Source organism: Felis catus, chromosome D1 (genome assembly GCF_018350175.1).
Source record: "Felis catus isolate Fca126 chromosome D1, F.catus_Fca126_mat1.0, whole genome shotgun sequence".
Lineage (NCBI taxonomy): Eukaryota > Metazoa > Chordata > Mammalia > Carnivora > Felidae > Felis > Felis catus.
This window is the reverse complement of record NC_058377.1, coordinates 34,034,595-34,055,972: the sequence shown is the minus strand read 5'-3', so window position 1 is coordinate 34,055,972 and position 21,378 is coordinate 34,034,595. Positions and strand designations below refer to the sequence as shown.

The window sequence follows — 21,378 nt, the reverse complement described above, 5'->3', positions numbered from 1 at the left end:
ATTCAGTGCTGAAATTCACATCCAGGATATTGAGGGTTCTAAAACTGCTTCTGGAAAACAATTTGTAATATTTAGAAGTGTTTCTTTCACAGTTTATTCCAATGAGCTATTTTGCAAATTTTTCAGAAAAATCAATTCTTATTTTTTAAATAAACGTACTGAAACTAATATGTTCAAATAAATGTGTTCTTCAAAGAAGACATACTGGGAGACCATTTACATTTATAAGTATGATTTCACCATTATTCAAAATAATTTAAAACTCAATGATTCATCTTACTATTTTATAACCCATATATTTCAGTGCTGTGTAAGGAAGATAGCAGCTACATTAGTGGAAGGCTTCATAACGCTTGATATTTTTCCTATGCATCAGGCACCTGTGCTGAAAACTTTTCATACATTCTCTTATTCGTTCTTCACAACAAAACAGCATTTTGAGCCTATCTTTCTTTTATAGTTAAAGAATCTGCCATTTGGACAGGTAACAGGTCCTCTTACCTATGTTTGTAAAACTCTAAAAAGTGCATTGCTAAATGTTATACTTCATTGTTCAGTTGCCAGCCCATTAAGGACCTCACTCAAGGTCAGAGTTGGTAGGACATGTGGAACTAGACCTCTAACTCATAGTAAGTGTGTTTTCCATTGAATCATTAGGCCTCACTTATGACATCATTGCCAAATCAAGGGTTTGAATTACTTCAATATTACCTATTTCAAATTTAAAGGGTATACTTAGAGATGATCTTCAGTATGAGTAGCATGTTTATAATAGAACCAATATTTGCTTCTTCTCAGTTTCATTGGAATAGACATTGTGAGGATTTTTTTTCTCAATTCATCAGGAAAGCGAATCCATCAAATGTATTAAATTAGAGTGTAACGAGTAACCCATATAAGTAAAATTGGGGTTATGCTGATTTTTGGGAATGACACAATTCATCTATGGAGAATGTAAGGTTGCCTGTTATATAGTGTGTTAATTATCTGACAAAATATCTGTCAAGAGAATACATAGCCTAATTTCCTTAATAATTAGTAGGTTTATTTGATATTACAGCACACTTTTTTCCCCTTAAATGTAGGCTTTCTTTTAAAATGTCAGAGTACTAAAAGAAAATAATTATGAAGAAAAGAAAATGAAGACTATATCAAATTCAGAATCTTACAGAATATTTCTATCACTCATTGGTTTAATAAATTAATTAAAAGTAATATAAAGAAATGTTTTGCTATCATCCTGACATCCAGATAATGAAATACATGTAGTCCATATCTTACATATAGCCAAATTAGAAATTATTCCTATGTATGAATAGCTGTCCTATTGGTCACTATAGGACCAATAATAGTTGGTCACTGCCACAGGCCCTTCTGACTTTAACTTTATTTAAACAAAAGATGTATCTTCAAGCAGCTTTTAGAGAATTTGAAATTCAGATATGAGTGAAAGCAGAGAACAAATTTTAAAGAGAAACAATGAGAAAAACTTAGAGGCTCTAATCTCAGAAATGGACTCTCAGGCAGATATGGCTAAATGCAATAGACCCACTATCTACAACCTATTCCCCCTCTGTGGCATTATACTTAAACAACTCAAGCTAAAGTTCCACCAATTAAATAGTCATTTAGGTGAATAAGCATTGTGCTTTAAAAAATAAATTTCCACAAAGAGAATTAGAGATCAGTAATCTTTAATTTTTAAAAATTTTAATTTTTTTAATTTATTTTGAAAAAGAGAGAGAGGCAGGAGAGGGAAGCAGAGAGAATCCCAAGCAAGCTTCGTGCTGTGAGCGTAGAGCCTGATGTGGGGTTTGACTTCACAAATGGTGGGATCATGACCGGAGCAGAAATCAAGAGTCAGATGCTTAACTGACTGAGCCACTCAGGTGCCCCAGTCATTTTTACTTTAGAGCATATATGAGTTAAATTATATCTTTTTACCTTTAACATCTTAGTGACACAATTTCCCAGAAAAAAAGGGATTATAAGGGAAGAGAGTTGGATAAGACTATGAAAAATAATAAAAAAGGAATTTAGTATCATTTAAACTATACACACACACACACACACACACACACACACACAGAGACAGAGACAGAGAGAGTCTGGCAGAGATCTTTTGAGGCAGACTTAATTATTTTGTAATCCCAGTACTGCCTCATTTTAATTACATGATCCACCTTTTTAAACCTTGGTTTCTTAATTCATGTAACAGGGATTATATCTGCCTTCATATTGTACAGATTAGAATATGCATAAAAAAGATTAATGATGCATATAAAGAATATGCCATAGTTAACAGGTTTTTTTTGGTTCTTGGTTTTCAAGATAAATAATATACCCTTTGATCCTCAAAGAACGCATCATTTAATAGGGAAGATAGACAAGGTGATAATTTTGTTAAGTAACACCACAATGTGTGAACAGTAAAATAAAGAGGTATCATATGTCAGATGTGCAAAGAGAGCAGGAACCAACTCCACAGGGCCATCAGGAAACTGCAGAGCGGAGTTGACATTTGAGTGCAGTGTTGAGGAAGAAAAAAGTTTGTAAATTGCCTCAGTTCTGGGCTGGCATTATAGACAGATGGAAAAACATACGCAAAGGAACAAGGAAAGAAAAGTAAATAAAAAACAGAATATGAAAAAATAAGCAACTTTCTTTCAAGTTTTTGTCTGAGTCTGTCTCTGCATCCATGAAGCAAGCATATGTAGAGAGGAGAGGTGATTTATTTTCCCCACTCTCTTAACCATAAGAATCCTTGCTTCTAGGACCCTGAAGTCCAAAGAGCTGTGTTAGTATTCTAGATCACTTATTACGAACTAGGCAGCATTTTGTAGTTAAATAACAACCAAACCATACTTAGAATTTTCTATGGAAAAATGTCTTTGGCTTCAAAGTGTCTTTGGCACTGATTTAGTACAGAACACATGGAATACAATTCATTCATTATATAAAATTGTGGAGAACATCATGGACTCTGGAATCAGACTTCCTGAATTAAAATTCTGCCTGTAGTGTTTAATAACCATGACTTTGGACAAGTTTTAACCTTTCTAATTTAGTTTTCTGAGAGGTAAAATGAGGAAATTACTAGACCAATTCTAAGTGTTCTAAGAATTACAGTTGACATATCTAAGGGACTTGGAGAGGTACCTGGTACATGGTAAACTCCAAAGAAGGACTGAGTATAATTTTCATTACTATATTAAATTTACACATCCAACAGTGATTAGTGCATGACCTGAAATGTCACACTAGTTCTCCAATTGTAATTTTATTATTTTTTTATTTTTTTCCTCTAAATATAATTATCCAGTTAGCTAACATAGAGTGTATACAGTGTGCTCTTAGTTTCAGAAGTAGATTCTCATGATTCATCGCTTACATAAAACACCCAATGCTTATCCCAACAAGTGCTCTCCTCAATGCCCATAACCCATTTTTCCCTCCCCTCTCCCCCATCAACCCTCAGTTTGTATTTAAGAATCTCTTATGGTTTGCCTCCCTCTCTGATGAAACCATTTTTTCCCCATCCCTTCCCCCATGGTCTTCTGTTAAGTTTCTCAAATTTCATATATGAGTGAAAACATATGATATCTGTCTTTTTCTGAATGACTTATTTCACTTAGCATAATACTCTCCAACCATCCATGTTATTGCAAATGGCAAGATTTCATTCTTTCTTATTGCCAGGTAATTTTCCATTGTATATATAAACCACATCTTTTTCACCCAATTATCAGTTGATGGACAATTGGTTTTTTTTTTCATAATTTGGCTACTGTTGTTAGCACTGCTATAAACACTGGGGTATATGTGTCCCTATGAATAGCACTCCTGTATCCTTTGGGTAAATTCCTATCTAATTGTAATTTTATATTTTAATTTATCTCTACAACTTTATAAATCTTGTAAAAAAAAGATGATAAAAATAACAGCGGGAGTGGGTTATAACCTACAAAAACTATTCACAAATTGAATGACCAGCAATATAAACAAATCATATTAAAACTAAGAAAGAAGACCTTACAGATCATATTTGCATCTATCATTAAATTACTTACTTCCCCAAGCCATTATTTCACTAAACCACTTTAAACCTGGGAACAAATTTTTTGAGCTGGAATAAGTTGATGTGTAATTTATTTTTTTTACATGTCCATCAATAAATGAATGGATAAAGAAGTTATGACATACAGAGAGAAAAAGAGAGGGGGAATATTATTCAGTCATAAAAAAAGAATGAAATCTTGCCATTTGCAGCAACGTGGATAGAGCTAGAGAGTATAATGCTAAGAAAAATAAGTCAGTCAGAGAAAGACAAATACAGTATGATGTCACTCGATGTGGAATTTAAGAAACAAAACAAATGAGCAAAGGGAAAAAAAGAGAGAGAGAGAAAGAAACCAAAAAACAGACTCTTAATTATAGAGACCCGATGGTTACCAGAGGGGAGGTGGGTGGAGGGATGGGTGAAATAGATGATAGGGATTAAAGAGTACCCTCATCATGATGAAAAATAAAATAAATTTTAAAAAATCAACAAAAAATAAAACAAAAACAAAACAAACAAACAGATTTCCAAAGACCTTTCAGTGTTAGAAATCCAACATGTGTATAACTAGCATGTTTTCAGTGAGCACTTACTCACTGAAAGTGAGAAGCCCTGCTTCTGGTTCTTTTTAGGAAGCATTTACCCACACCCAAGTGGAACTAGGAAAATTTGCAAAGGAAGACACCCTGTCCATTACAAATTCTTTTTCTGGTTCACTCCCTTCTTTTTTCAAAAAAACAAAAAAACAAAAAACAAAAAAACCAAAAGTGTACCCTTTGCAGTCTATTAAATACCAGTTCCTAGTTGTTGTTGCTTTTTAATGTGAACAGTTATATTCAATAATTATAATTATTTTGTGGTTAAATTCTTTTTGTCTTTTATTTTGGCTTAATACTGGATAATATGTTCAACAAAGAAAAATAATAAGGAAACTTATTAATGTAGTCCTGTTGATCTGTATTGCCAAGACATATTCTTTTGTGAAAGACATGAAAACTCAAATACATTGTGGTTTAATCTATCCATCATTAACAGGCTTCAGAATCTCCATTTCATCAGTATTAAAACCTAAGATAATTTTTTTTAATGACCAAGAAAAAAACAGTATCATAATATATTAATGGGTTAATCATTTTTTTAAATATTGTATCTTTCATTTATATATAGAGAGATAATAAAACTGGTAAATTTAATTTTTCTCCCCATGGGGCGCCTGGGTGGCGCAGTCGGTTAAGCGTCCGACTTCAGCCAGGTCACGATCTCTCAGTCCGTGAGTTCGAGCCCTGCGTCGGGCTCTGGGCTGATGGCTCCCTCTCTCTCTGCCCCTCCCCCGTTCATGCTCTGTCTCTCTCTGTCCCAAAAATAAATAAACGTTGAAAAAAAATTTAATTTTTCTCCCCAAATGATATTAAAATCTGAAATTACCTATAAGGATTTGGAGCAAATTCTGCATTATGATGTTTTCCCAGTCTTGAGTAATGAAAAATTTTTAAATGAATTTGAATTTTCTGTGCTATATGTATAATTCATGCTCAATAACTATCCCTTATCACTTGGCTTATAGTAAACTAAGACTATGTGTATGAAACTACAATGATCTGAGTTTAATAAGTCAAAAATAAGTGTAAGGCATGGCTCTAGCCACAAATAAATTATCTATCTCATTAGAGAAACAGGACATGTAAACATTAAACACTAAATAAAACATGACTAAGTAGAGATGATAAATGTAAGTGGTAAGTTCTATTAGAATCTAGGGAATGGAGCCATCATTTTGAGTACTGTGGTTGTGGAAGGTAATCCTAACGAAAGAAACTTAATCCATCTTTCTTAATGGAGAGTATTTTAATGGATATATAGGTTTATAATTTAAATGTAACACAGGAACAAATAAGTGCCATTTTGGAGACATTCTAACCAGAGCAGTGGGCTTATTCTAGTCAAGTGAAAACTAAGGTTGATAAATTAGGTTTGGAGCAGATTTTGAAGGCTTTACATGACAAAACGAGGAGTTTAAATTTTATCAATAAGACAATGGGAAATCACTAATTTTTTAAGAGAGGAAAATAAATGATGACAATATTATTTTATGAAGATTAAGCTGGAGTTGTTTAAAGAATAGATTGGATGAAAAGATAGCAGAATCAGGGACCAAATAAACCAGAGATTAAGGTCAAAGATTTAAATTACATTATGTTTATGGAAAGAAATCAGAAAAGACATGAACATGAAATCCGAGAAAGATTATGAGGAAATTCCTTGGTTTGCTCCTGAAACACTTTCAAGCTTTAAATGAGGAACAAAGAAATGTTTGTAAGAACCAATCCAAGATAGTGAATCAAAATTTTAGTAGGAAAATGAAATCAAGAATTCAATGGGAGAAACTATGAACCAAGGAACCCAGGCTCATCCAAAGAATGACATGTAGCCAGATAGAAGTTCATCAATTTATACATTGGCACTGCAGATACAAAAGAACAAATTCCATTTCCTCATTGCTAGAAACCATAATGCAGTGAGGAATATAAAGAAGTAAACATCATTAAAATGCCATGAGATATGCACTAAAATAATGTTTTGAACTGTGCACTGTGAAAACAATACAGTGAAATTAATTCTTCTAAAGATGGGGAGATGAAATTGGGGAATGATTTTAAAAACTGAATGTTAGTTTATTAAATAGAGGGAGAGGTTACATGAAGTACAGAAAAAGGCAAAAGCATGTGGTTGTAAAGTGCCATGGTTATTTTGAGAAATGGAGAAAAGTATTGTGTGGCTACAGAGTAAGATTTGTGAGAAGAGTTACTAAATACAAGATTAACTGGAGAGGAAAAGTACAAATTAGTAAGGTTTTTCAATGCATTGCTAGAGGGTTCAGATTTTACTTTAAATCACCACTAAGCAGAGTCTTTGAAGCAGAGAATTAGCATTAATTATAAAATATTTGTTATATTTGCTGTCTGCTGTTCTTTGTTTATTTGCTTGCTTGGCTCAGGACAATAGCTCTTGTATTAGTAGTAGGAAAGACAAACCAACAGATTCAAGTGTTGATCTGGAATCTTGAATGGCTTTTTCGAGAAAAGACTGGATTGGAAGTATGTCACAGCTCTATTCTGCTGAGTAATGAAAGCCAAGTGAATACTATAAAGGAAAATGCACATTACTTTTAGATGAGCAGTTAGAGTAAGGAGTTAAAACAGCTATACAAAAAGATAAGTTTGCTTATAACAACCTGCAATTTTGAAGGACACGTTTCAAAGACATCAGAAAGACAGACTAGGGCCAGATAACAGAATTCAGATTTTACCATGATGCTTTCAACTAGTAAGATAATTGGAATAGCTGTATATAAATAACTGTAATGCATGGTATAACATAATTAGTATCAAAAGAAATAAGACACCACGGTAATCCAGAAATATGGGACAAAATTTCTTTCTGGGGTTATTATAGAAGTTGTTTGTGTTTTACTAGGAGGGTGGATGTTTTCTTGTTTTCTTTTTTTCCTTCTCTCTCACTTTTTATTTATTCTCCTTTTCTTCTTCCTCTTTCTCTTTTTTCTTCTCTTTCTCTTTCTCCTTCTTCTCAACTTTTCTTCTTCCTCCTCCTCTTTCCCTTCTTCATCATCACCATTGCTGTCATTGTCTTCTGAGATGGAATGTGAAGTGAAGTTTACTGATAGATAAACTTTAGTGTGCATGGGATGATATTAAGGTATTTTTAGATAAGAGCACACAGCATGTGGATAGCTCATAACCAGTTACAAGTAAAGTATATTTTTGAATATAACAAGCATTTTTGTTACATAGAATAATCATGCATAGATGCATGAAGGGAAAGAGTAAGAAGTAAAGTTGAAAAGATAATTTAGGACTAGAACATTGAAGTCTTTGAGTGGAAAACAAAGAAATGAAAACATCAGTAAATTAAGAGAAAGGGTCATGGCATGTTTTTAGTAGTTGCAATGCAGTAATGTTTCATCCTCTTGGTTTAGTCTTCCTCCTTTACCAATGTTACTCTGTCTGGGTGACATCCACATTTATAACAATGATCCATTCAACATCCTGACTTCTCTGTTTCTTAACCTATTTGCCTCCCTTGAATTTGCACTCCATCTCACCTTTGCCACCCATTACAAAAGTTTAAAAACCTGTATTTTGTGATTACCAATGATTCTGCCTTCATCTAAAAACAGATTCTTTTTTTTAAGTGTTTATTTATTTTTGAGAGAGAGACAGAGACAGAACATGAGCAGGAAAGTGGCAGAGAGAGGGGGCGACACAGAATCCAAAGAGGCTCCAGGCTCTGAGCTGTCAACACAGAGCCCAACGCCGGGCTGTAACCCGTGAAATCATGACCTGAGCAGAAGTCAAACACTTAACTGAGTCACCCAGGTACCCTGACAAATAGATTCTTTGGTTAAGGTATCAAGTATTCTTGAGCACTGACTTTGTACCAGGTACTGTTTGAGATTACAAAGGTAACAAAACAATGTGGTCTCTGTCCTGCTTAAGCTTATAGATTACAAGAGAAACAGAAATTGAGCAAAGGGATACAGTGTGATCAGATTGAACAATCAGTTACAATTGTAATTAGTTTTACAAAAAAAGAAACAGTTCTATAATATATGCTATATATATATAATATATATAGAAATATAGAGAAAAATAGAATATATAGAGAAATCAAATATATAGAAAATATGTATATTATAGTACTATTTGTCTAATACATACATATATGTATATGTATATATTGAGAAATGATATGGGTATTGATATACATATGGATAGATAGATGATAGATAGATAGATAGATAAAGATAATTAGAAATGGAAAGAGAGAGATACAGACAGACAAAGAAACAGAGATTAACCTGGTTGGATGGGGAGGGGAAGGATGTAGAGGGTAAAAAAATACCCTGTATTTGAAGTGGAATTTAGTTGTCTACAAAATTGGAAATGACTAAATGAATTCTGCTTTGCAAACAGTGGGAACTTTTCCTGGGGAGCAACATAGAATAAGGAGGGAAAGTTGGCTTCAGAATTAATGTAGTCCTAGATTTGTAGCTCTTACCTGTCATTTAATAGCTCAGTGATGTTGAACAAGTTATTTAACCTTTCAAATAATCAGTTTCCTCTTAATTAAAATGGAGATAATCATGCCTACCTTGTTGTATTTGTAAGATTTAAATGACAATATAGTTACATACACTTACAGCACTAGGCTTACAGCAGGTGTTCAAAAAGTTTTTTCTTTCTTTACATCTAGAATCTTTAATGCACATAAAGCCCCATGATGAAGCTGTGATAATTGGCATCCCCTCCTCTGGAAAGATTTATCTTTTGAACCATATCATTCATAAAGTCTTTGAAACCCATAAGAATTTTTATAAAATAAAATATGTGGTGAATTGTTTACAAAGTAAATCAGGGCCTGGTATGTTTAGTATCTCAAATCTGAGTGCTAACAGCAGGAATGCTGGCATTCTCAATAACAAGACTGAAGTGAGAAAGCAATCTGTGCAGATTAAAGTGTAAAAATAAACTTTTAACAATAGTTAAAACAACCCATTTGTCACATTTTTTCCCCGAGTTATGCAACTAGGCAGCTGATCAAATGAGCTAGCAGAACTAATTCCTCCAAGGATATTTAAGTCCCATGACCTCTCAGTGATTACTGTATGAATAGACAGCTATGGGTAAGAAACTTTTCTGGAAGGAGCAATTTCTCTGAATAATGCTAAAGAATCTAGAACTAAAAGGTAATGTGGTTTTCTAGGTAGTTATAAGGTATAGAAGCTCACTCCAGTGAACCTAAATAAGAGACTTTTGTTTTCAGGAAATACATGGCATGGTAAGATAAAGGAGAGATTCGAAAATTCCAAGATTAGGGTTTGCAATAGGGCCCGACTCCGTGACCTGTAAAGTAGCTGAATCCAAACAGTCCTAGGAATCTTAGTAATAGGATTATATGGCTATTTCCTTTATATATTTCCCAATAATGCAATTCAGCTCTTATACATAGTTTTTATTTTTTTATTTATTTAATTTAATTTAATTTTATTTTATTTTACTTTCCAATTGGCTTAGTCTTACCTTCTGATTTGAATAGATCTTCTTTACCTTCCAGATAGTGTGTGTGTCGAAACTGCTTTCTCATAACTTAGGTTTGCCTTGTCTTACCTTTATCTTATTTCTATATTACTAGTTTTAGTTTCTTATAGAAGGGACTGTGAATATAGCAATTTGTGTTTAATGTGCTTAATTCAGTGAAGAAAGTCCACTGTATATCTGCGGCATTTTACTTTCTCTTTTTAATGGAAAAATATACTAGTAGAAATAAATATTTGAATAAACCATATAGAAATACAGCTGCTAATCATAGCAGGTACCAATATTTTTTTCATATTTGAAAGGCACACACAGACAGATAGACACACAGACATAGACACACAGGCAGACACACACACACACAATGCACAAAGTCAAAGAAAACTTAGTAAGAAAATCATGCATGAGAGTTTTAAATTGGACTTATGTTTTTGGTTATGAAGATATATTTACAGTGAAGTTTCTGTAATTGTATTTGTAAATACAAATTTATAAAAATAGCAAACATACTGGGGAACCTGGGTGGATTAGTCGGTTATACTTCTGACTCTTGACTTTGGCTCAGCTCATGACCTCACCATTGTGAGATGAAGCCCCATGTCGGGCTGAACATGAAAACGCTTAGGATTCTCTCTCTCCCTCTCTCCTTCTCCTTCTCCTCCTCCTCCCCTGCTCATTTACTCTCTCTCTCTCAAAATAAAATAAACATTAAAAAAATATCAAACATACTTAATTTCCTAAATGGAAAACTTTTTTTTAATAAAAGGAAAGCTTTTAACATACTTCTCATAGTGAATATTCAACTCTTTGTTAAACTTTTAAAATTTTCTCTATCAAGACTATTGTTTTAAAGCTAGAGAGCTTATTGTTTTGTTCAGAAAAAAATATATAGTTGATTTCTTTAGACTTTACTTTTATAAATTATTTTTCCCAGTTATTGATGCACATGGGTTGAGTCTTCAGATTATGGTGGAGAGAGATGCATATATTTCTCTAAATCACAGTGTCAAGAACAGGAGAAGAAAATACGTCTTAAAATTCAGTAATCAATGGAAACCAATTACAGTGTGAAGCATCCCCTTGATCAAATTTTTCTTGGTGTGTGGAAAGGGAAACAAAATCTATTGGTCTCTCTGATTTTCAGAATATATGTAATAGTCATGAAAAACATCTAATAATAAACACTTCTAGTTCTTTTCAATCTCCTTAGGTAAATACTACTCATAATGGTACATTTATTTGAAGATAACACAAATTATTTATTTCCTCTTGCCAAGAGATTCATGAATCCCTTTATTTACATAACAATGATTCATCTTGAGAAACTATGATTCAGAGAAATATGTACTTTTGAAGAGAGAAAACAATATGTTGTCTATCTAGGCTTGTGAAATTGTTGCTTATCAGATAGGACTCCATTTTGGAATTGAAAACACGGCATCTGGATAACATTTTCAAAGATTATAACTTTTAATTTATTTGACTACAGTAGTAAAGAGGAACATATGAATGTGCAATATATATTCCCTAACATGCTTCTAGATTTTTAAATCATTCGTAATATTAACATTCGCATTGTATGGAAGAAAATTGACCCAGAGAGGGTTTGTGATTGCCTCGATGTTTCAATAGAGCCAGGGCTGGAGCTGGGATTTACATCACTTATCTACAAATCACAAGTTGATATTCAGTGTGTCCCAAAAAGATGAGTACATAGCACAAAGTCTATTGGCACAATGTGAACTATTTAGTCTTTTCCTTTCATTCCATCTCCAATTTGTCATTATCATTATTGTTATTATCATTATTATTTACTGGTGTTGTGTTGTTGTTGTTGTTGTTGTTGTTGTTTATTTGGGCTTTTATTTCCTTACCAGGTCACTTACACAGCACAATACTTACATATTTATATTCAAATTGCTAAAGACAGTTAAAAAAGATATTTACAAATGAAACATCTGCAAAGATTATTTATCACTATGCTTAGAGTTGAAACATGTACAATGAAATTTTTGTAAGTTTTCCATTTTTTTGAATGTTGTTGGCTGTCTAGTCTGCAACACACTTAAAGAAACAGTACTTGAAATTACATTCCACTTAGGGAAAAGCACCTTAACTCTTTGCAAGTAATTGGAATAAACAAGAAGATCAATGGTAATGCAAGCTGGTGCAGCCACTCTGGAAAACAGTATGGAGGTTCCTCAAAAAACTAAAAATAGAACTACCCTATGACCCAGCAATTACACTACTGGGCATTTATCCAAGGGATACAGGTGTGCTGTTTTGAAGGACACATGCACCCCCATGTTTATAGCAGTACTATCAACAATAGCCAAAGTATGGAAAGAGCCCAAATGTTCATCGATGGATGAATGGATAAAAAAGAAGTGGTGTGTGTATATATATATATACATGTGTATATATATATATATATATATATATACACACACACACACACACACACACACACACACAGTGGAGTATTACTTGGCAATCACAAAGAATGAAATCTTGTCATTTGCAACATGTCGATGGAACTGGAGGATATTATGCTAAGTGAAATTAGTCAGAGAAAGACAAAAATCATATGACTTCACTCATATGAAGACTTTAAGAGGGGCGCCTGGGTGGCGCAGTCGGTTAAGCGTCCGACTTCAGCTAGGTCACGATCTCGCGGTCCATGAGTTCGAGCCCCACGTCAGGCTCTGGGCTGATGGCTCAGAGCCTGGAGCCTGTTTCCGATTCTGTGTCTCTCTCTCTCTGCCCCTCCCCCGTTCATGCTCTGTCTCTCTCTGTCCCAAAAATAAATAAACGTTGAAAAAAAATTTTTTAATAAAAAAAAAGACTTTAAGAGACAAAACATATAATCATAAGGGAAGGGAAACAAAAATAATATAAAAACCGGGAGGGAAGGGGACAAAACAGTAGAGACTCATAAATATGGAGAACAAACTGAGGGTTACGGGAGGGGTTGTGAGAGGAGGGATGGGCTAAATGGGTAAGGGGCACTAAGGAATCTACTCCTGATATCGTTGTTTCACCATATGCTAACTAATTTGGATGTAAATTTTAAAAAATAATAAAACAAGTTATAAAAAAAGATGATTTATCATAAATAAAAAAAAAATAAAATTTATATTTGAATTGCCAAAAAAAAAACAACAACCATGAAGACATAGAAGGAGAATAATGTTGTTTCAGCTGGAAGACCTTTGTTTATCAGGAATTAGGGTAATTTGGGGTCATCTTCTAATGGCATGTAATTTTAATAGGGCAGCCTACTATCCAAGAAAAGGTATGGAGAAAGAGATGAAGACATGTACAGTGTCTCCAGGGAGAAAAAATAAATAAATAAGTGAAATAAAATAATAAAATAAAATAAAATAAAATAAAATAAAAATAAAGGAACTACCTTGAATAAAGAGATAGGCCTAATATTTTGATATTTAACTAAGTGTCTTATAGGACTGCTTCTCTTTCCTTTAACATCAAACCCTACCCAACAAAACAAATTACAAGCTACACCACATATGACTTGAAATAATAAAACTTGAAATTAAAATATGGATATGGATATTAATCCATGACAGACAGTCAATGATTGATGTAGTTCATGTGGTTATGCCTGAACTGTTGTGACTGAAATCCCTCAATAGAGTGATGTCAAGCAAATAGCTGTTAAACACCTAAGGTCAGAAAATTCCTATTTTTGCCATTCTGCCAACAGCATTCTATAGGAACTTGAGCCAGTTACCTGACCTCTTTGACTCTTAACTCTCTCATCTTAAAAAAAAAAAAGATAAATTATATACACTAACGTGGACTTCAGCTCTAACATAATTGTTCTGTGAAATGTATGGCAAAACTTAATTGCTGAATGTAATCAATTGTCAAAGAACAAGAAAGGTGAAGAGCTTTCTCATCTGTCCTTATATCTTCACCATAAGAGTAAAATCAGAAAGAGTTATACCTTATAGTGCAGCTCAAATTAGATAATGTAATTTGAAGCTTCTTATTCAAACCTTTCAATTTTATATTTCATATATAGTTGAGAAAAGAAGAGGAAATAGTGTTGAGAAAGAGAAGTGCTTAAACATTCATTTTGATAAAATAAGACTAACCACTCAATTCACTTGCTATATACAAATCAGGCTCTTGGTTCAGTGAACACTGGACTAGAAAGCAATCAAAGGAATCAGCGTATTGGAGTAATACATTACATCAATGGTAATTCTCTTCTGTTCCCTCAGAGTATGGATTAGAAAAATAAGACCTGCAAGTCACTGACCTATCAGAGATGGAACAGTCTAAGTCATTAGCAAAGCTATGTTCAGAAGCCAATCTTTTTGGTGCAAATATCAGTGATATTTGTCTATGATTAGTTTGCAAAACACTAACAAAGAAAAAGCAAAGATAATCTTCTTGTCCTCAGTGAATTTGAATACTTTCCATCTAAAGTGGGCCACATTCTTTTTTCAAGGCCCATATCAAATCAATAATTTGTAGATAGATGATTTATGATAGATGATAGATAGATAGATAATAAATACATAAAAGTTTTCTTGCCAAAGGTAACCTTTTCTGTCTTTGTACATCCAGTACATTTTGCCTTTATATCTTATATCACTTTTCTTACTCTTTCTAGTTTTCATCTCTCCTGTCCTTTCTCATCTCACATGCATACACAAAGAGGGATTACACATAGCACTATCTATACATGACATGGACCTAGATGTGCACACATGCCCATAAACACAAACATCCCCAAACACATACAAGCTGTTCAGAGAAACATCTGTACTAAATTATAACTATCTCCTCTATACTGCTTTATATACAGGATCTCCTAAAATTTGGGGGAGGAAATTAGCTCCTCGCTTACTTGAGAGCACTAGCACAGGAATTCACCAGTCCTCAGCTAGGTCTTTGTTTAGGTGAAAGTCATATCCAATCTCAGAGCTTCAACTGCCACTTCTAAATGATGACATTAAATGTCTGTCACTTGTCCAGAACTCATTCCGAGCTTCATTCCCTCATTGAGTTGTCTACTCAGATTCTTCTGAATATCTTACAGGTATCAAACTCAGTGCTCCTAAACTGAGTGTCATCAGCTTTTCCACTGTAGCTGTGTTCTTCTTCCTTTCATTCACATCATCATCCAGCCCCGAAGCTGAAAGCCTTAGTGTCATTATTGAAGAGGTCCACACCCTTGTCTCCAGCAACCACCCTCAATGTGTGCCAAGCTCACTTATTTGTTGTTGTTGTTGTTGTTTTTGTCTAGTGCCTCTTCTCTCTCACTCTATCTCTCTCTCTCTCTACCACTGTAATTCAAGTTTGGACCTTTATTCCTTCTATCTTGCATTATTGAAATAATGTTATTGATGTACTGGTTTCTGCTCCAATTTCAGTATATACATCTCAGCAGAATACCACTCCTCTATTCAAAACCCAAGTGGTCCAAATTTTATTTACAGATTAAAGTCTGAATGTGTTACTCTGGTCATCAAAGCCCTCTACTTTTTGTACTCCATTTATATTTCCAAATTTGCCCAGTATCATTTCTCTTCATATACCAAACGTGCCAGAAAAGCTGATATTCCTACTTCTGGTAGTTTCCCACCTTTTTGTCTTTATTCTTAGAGTTTCATTTGCTTTCTCTCCTATCTTTTCCCTACTTATTCAAATCCTAACTATTCATATATATATATATATATATATATATATATATATATAGTGCTTCAAATGTACATAATAGTTTAAGGATATCTTGTTCATAGCACTCATCACTTCCTATCTTGAATTACAATAATTTTATGTATATTGCTCTTCTTCCATACTTGAGTCATTGTCTAAGAATACACTTGCTGAGTGCTGGAGAGCACAGCCCATGGCTGATTTATCTTAATAATCCCCACAATGCCTAGCAAAATGCTTGCATATGATAAATATTCAATAAATACATGTTAGTGGTTAGCATAGCTGTCCTCCAGTAAATATATGTTGACTTAATGAATAAGCATTCATTTTTATGACAATGATAAAGAAAGTTTTTACTTATTTAGAAAAAAACACAATCATTTATCTTGGGAAATGTTCATAGTTATTTATTTCCCCTGGAATATAATCAGTAACTAAACTAGCAGTGTTGATTAACCTTTCTAATAATTATTACTTGAAATGGTATTGAATATACATGCAACTTCAGACTGACTCCAAGTGTACTTGTTACTTCAATGCATTAAAAATTTAGCAGTCATCAAACAGACATTAACAACCAAACCACGGTGCTTTTCAATGTAACATCTCCAGAATTGGAAGGAAATTGTGACATTAATTTTATGCTTAAAGAATGCTCTCTATTTGCCAGGTGTGATGGGAGAATATGAGCCGAAAATTGAGGTCCATTTTCCTTTCACGGTTACAGCTGCTAAGGGAACAACTGTTAAGATGGAATGCTTTGCACTTGGCAAGTAAGTACACATTCTTCCATAATTAGATACAATTATTTATTAAAGTGTGATATATCTTATTTTTGGATCACTTATTTTGCTAGATTTAATTTTCCCAGAAGCTCCTTGGTAGCTATTCATAAAAAAGAAAAGAAAAGAGAAAAAAACAGGAAGATGGGAATTGATGAAGTAACCAATTATAATTATCTTTCTAGTGATTTCTATGAACGGTAATGTATATAGTCTTGCTATTTTAACATAAAGCAAACTTCTCTAAGTAAAAGAAGAGCTTTACATCTCTTTGCCTATATGTCTTAAATTTTCAATGTCATTCTTAAATATCATTCAACAATGATATAAATAAAACATGGATAAAAAGATAAAGTGTTATCTGCTTTTTGTGCATATGATATAGATTCTGATAAGATATAATGAGACAACAGTATAAAAATCATAAAGATAGTAGTTACAGTGAGCCAATTGATTAGTATTTTCTGAAAGAATGATAACATGATAGCACCAGCTGTCAATATGTACAATATGCAATCATTCCCCAAATGAGAAAGATGATATATATCACACTATAATGACTGCTAGACTTAATGATTCTATTTCTGAGGGCTTAAATCCTATAATATATATAATCACTTGTCAATGATGTTTATAATATGACTATTGAGCATAGAGGCAGGAGTAAGATTTTGATTATATTTGATTAGAGTATTATGATTTATTTTAAACAGAGTGTTGTTTTGTATTTTTAAGGTGATAAAACCTCAGGGTCCTTTCTAGACTCTGTAATTATAATTTACATAAATGCATCTCTATCAGAGTTACTAATCATTTAACTTCAGTTGTGGTGAGCTACCTCCCACAACATAGCTATAAAGTACTTGGAGATAAAACATGCTATATAAATGTGCTTAAAGTAGGTTTAGCTTATGGGTGAGAAAAAATATTAGTAAATTTGAAAAATTCATATTTATAGTAAATTTATATATAAAAACTCATAGTAAGAAGAGGTTTAAGGAATGAACATAGTGAATATCATGCTTTTTTAAAATTTAAAACTGATTGAAATAACATACACATGTGCAATTCTATTTAAATCTGAGTAGAAGCATGATCATAATAGACTGAAAACAAAATAAATTGTTATGTATTCCATTTGTAAGCAAAATATGCCTGTAAGCATAAATATATTTCTTTTTTTTTAATTTTTTTCAACGTTTATTTATTTTTGGGACAGAGAGAGACAGAGCATGAACGGGGGAGGGGCAGAGAGAGGGAGACACAGAATGGGAAACAGGCTCCAGGCTCTGAGCCATCAGCCCAGAGCCCGACGCGGGGCTCGAACTCACGGACCGCGAGATCGTGACCTGGCTGAAGTCGGACGCTTAACCGACTGCGCCACCCAGGCGCCCAACATAAATATATTTCAAGAACTAAAAATTCATCTAGGGGGTATTTGGGCTGATATCTGAGGAAGCTTTCCAAACCTAAAGATACTGGTTAAATGGACATGATTAAATCAACCTTAAAATTATTGTTTTTCACTATTTGCCATACTGAGGTGTCATGTGTGCCTGAAAATGTCCTGAGTAATCAGCTGGATTCTGATAAATACAAAAATAATATATTTTGACTTAATGCCAAAGGTTTTAGTATATCCTGCAGTTAAATAATTCTCTTTTTTTTTTCCTGCAGTTAAGTAATTCCTAAATGCCAGAATTTGCATTAAAACTACAAACAAAAGAAGGTCATATTGTAAAACATATTACAGAAATGGATTTATAGAGGAAAAAAAATAATTTGGGATATTTCCCCAGGCAGGCTTATTTAATAAGTTAGATGTGTTTGCTTTTGGAATTCTCAAAATATGTTTAGTAAATTGATCCTTAAAATCCCTTTCATTCTAGGTGGAATCCAACAGTCAAATTATGTTATTTTAATACTTTATTTTCTTCATCTTTTCCACTCCTTTGTTACTCCTTCTCCCCATTTTCCCCCAACATAAGTAAGCAAAAGGGAAGATAAAGACACACAGCCTATCAAGAAAGTCTGTTGCTCACTTGATATCTTTTTTATGAAGTGTCATAATTATGAAAAAAGCATGTATGAAGAGTTTACCTCTACCTAAAGATTAACCTACCACTGATGAAAGTAAACAAAATTTAAAAATAACATCTTTACATGTGTTATTTTAAAACACTTTTTTTAATGTTTTTTTTTTTCTATTTTGAGAGACAAAGAAAAAGATAGAGGATGAGCAGCAGGGGCGGCGGGGGGAGAGAGAACAGAGGATCCAAAGTGGGGCTCCATGCTGACAGTAGAGAGTTCGATTCGAGGCTCAAACCCACAAACCTTGAGATCATGACCTGAGCCACGCAGGTGCTAATTTTTTTAGAGTACACAATCATGTGGAATAGATTCTTATTGCATCCCAACATAATCATAGAAATTTCAAATTAATACCTGAGCATCTGCTTAGTTCCCACAGCCCACTTGAGCTGTTTCCCACCTTAACAAGGACATTCTCTGGTGGATCTTTGCCTGCCCAAGAACTTTATTATATACGACTAGATACTGATCAGGACCTTGCCACTCAAGCTGATATCCCCTTTCAGTGTGTTCACATAGTGTTTTAAACAAATGTTCCTCATGGGGTATTATAACCAAATTCTGGCATAGAGGATACCAAGCTCTTTGCTATCTCATGGCCTTTACAATTGTTTTCCCTCTATAGGGAACACTCTTCCCTGTTCTTTCCATGCTAGCTCCCACTTATCCTTTGGCCTCAACTTAAATATAACCCTCTAAAGAGAAAAGCTGTTACTACTTTATGTAACTCACACTCATTATTCTCTATCTAAATATTTGGGTTATTATTCATCATAACCCTTATTATTTATATTATTTACATATAAGTTTCTCTGATTATTTCCCCACTGGATCAGGCATAAATCCAAGTGGAAACAGGATACAACTCATATGGTTCAAAAGAGTTTACTAAAGGCACGCATTCAATATCCATGAGCAAGGTTAAGGTAACCAAAAAAAAAAAAAAAAAAAAAAAAAACTGAGGCATTTGTAGACTAGTGATACCAAGAAGTCATTCCCACCCTTAAGCCAGAATGAAAAAGGAGGAGGAGATAATAATGTCACCAAAACCAGAAAGAGCTGGATATATGGAGTGGGCTGTGGCCCCCAAGGCAACTATAGACACTGAAGAAATGCATTAAAAGAACACAGCTAAGGAAAGGGTCAGGAAATTCATTTCCTTATTTCTTTTTCTTCATGCCTCCCCATCTCTGGTGGCTCACATGGCTAAAGGCAACCAGAAGCCTACCTGCAAGCCCAGAGGAGCTGTTGGCAGTACACAAAGCAAAGGAGGGAGTCTGGGGGAAAAGGAAGATGACAGATAAGGGAGGCAAATGGAATAAGTTTTAAACTCCATGAAAGCAGGAATCATGACTACATTCTTTACTTATTCCTAGTGCCTACCACAGTGCTTGACACGTAACAGCACTCAGGAAATGTTTGTTGCGGGAATGAATAAAGTCAGAAAGATTCTGTCTACTTAATACAATTCCAGTCTTTATTAGTAACACATAATAAATAAACAATAAATAGCTTTTTATGCATAAAATCTTTTGATTAACTCCTAATCTCCCAAACAAATCCACCTACATTCATACCTCTACTTCTTGCCTTCTCATCTTTTCTCATTTATGTCTACATTTACACTTATATATTTAGTCCTCACTTTTTCCTGCTTATTCTTACCTCACTCCACCAGTATCTCTCTTAGACCTACAATTTCTCCTTCTCATTTTATTTTATTTTTAAGGCATGTTATCATGTCCAAATTATACTTACTGTTTAAAAAAAATGATCCCAAAATCTTTCCTTTACCTATTGATTCTTAGGAAAAGTTTGGTTGTTTCCTTTGAGGGATAAAATGAGGTTAAAATGAGGAAGATTTATCAAAGAAGCCAATCTAGAAAGGCTATTTATTGCATGATTCCAACTATATTACATTCTGGAAAAGGCAAAACTATGGATGCAGTAAAAATATCAGTATTGCCAGGGCTAGGGGAAAAGAGAAATGACTAGATGAAGCACCGAGAACTTTTACAGTAATAAAGCTATTCTGTGTGATACTATAATGTTGGAGACACGTCATTATGTATTTGTCAAAACCTATAGAATAAACCAAGAGTGAACCCTAAAGTACATTATCATCTTTTCATGGTAATAATTTGTCAATATAGCTTCATCAATTGTAATACTTGTACCACTTTGATGAAGTATTTGATAACATGGGTGGGGGGCTGTTGGGTATATGGGACAGGAAGTATATTGTAACTGTACTTTCTGCTTAATTATGCTATCTGTGAACCTAAAACTGCACTTAAAAAGTAAAGTCTATTTTTAAAACATAATTAAAAAATAAATCAGAAAATAAATAAATACCAGTGTGAAGGACATAGTGAAATACATATGTCAGAGAGAGTGATATTTGATGCAATAATGGCATGAAGGACAAACAAGGAGATCAAAAGTACAAAATTTGTTGTTCCCACTTTTACCTTCTCCCACCCTTCCTGGAGCAACTCAGACTTCCGACCAGAAATCACCATTTATATCATGTCATTCATTAAATCCACTACTTTCCTAGATACTCCTCTCTCAAGGAAAAATAATTAATTCATTAACGCAAAGGAGCCAAAAAGCAAGAAGTGTGCTTGTATAG

At 33.7% G+C, this 21,378-nt stretch overlaps 1 protein-coding gene across 2 annotated transcripts in view; it reads left to right on the top strand.

The window, feature by feature from the left end:
- The window catches only part of CNTN5 (contactin 5), a 1,399,046-nt gene that overhangs the window by 1,018,755 nt on the left and 358,913 nt on the right, over positions 1-21,378 (top strand). For both annotated transcript variants that reach the window (XM_045038579.1, XM_023239314.2), the window contains one exon: positions 16,541-16,643. In XM_045038579.1, coding sequence (XP_044894514.1) covers positions 16,541-16,643 — 103 coding nt within the window. The remainder of the gene's footprint in view (positions 1-16,540; positions 16,644-21,378) is intronic.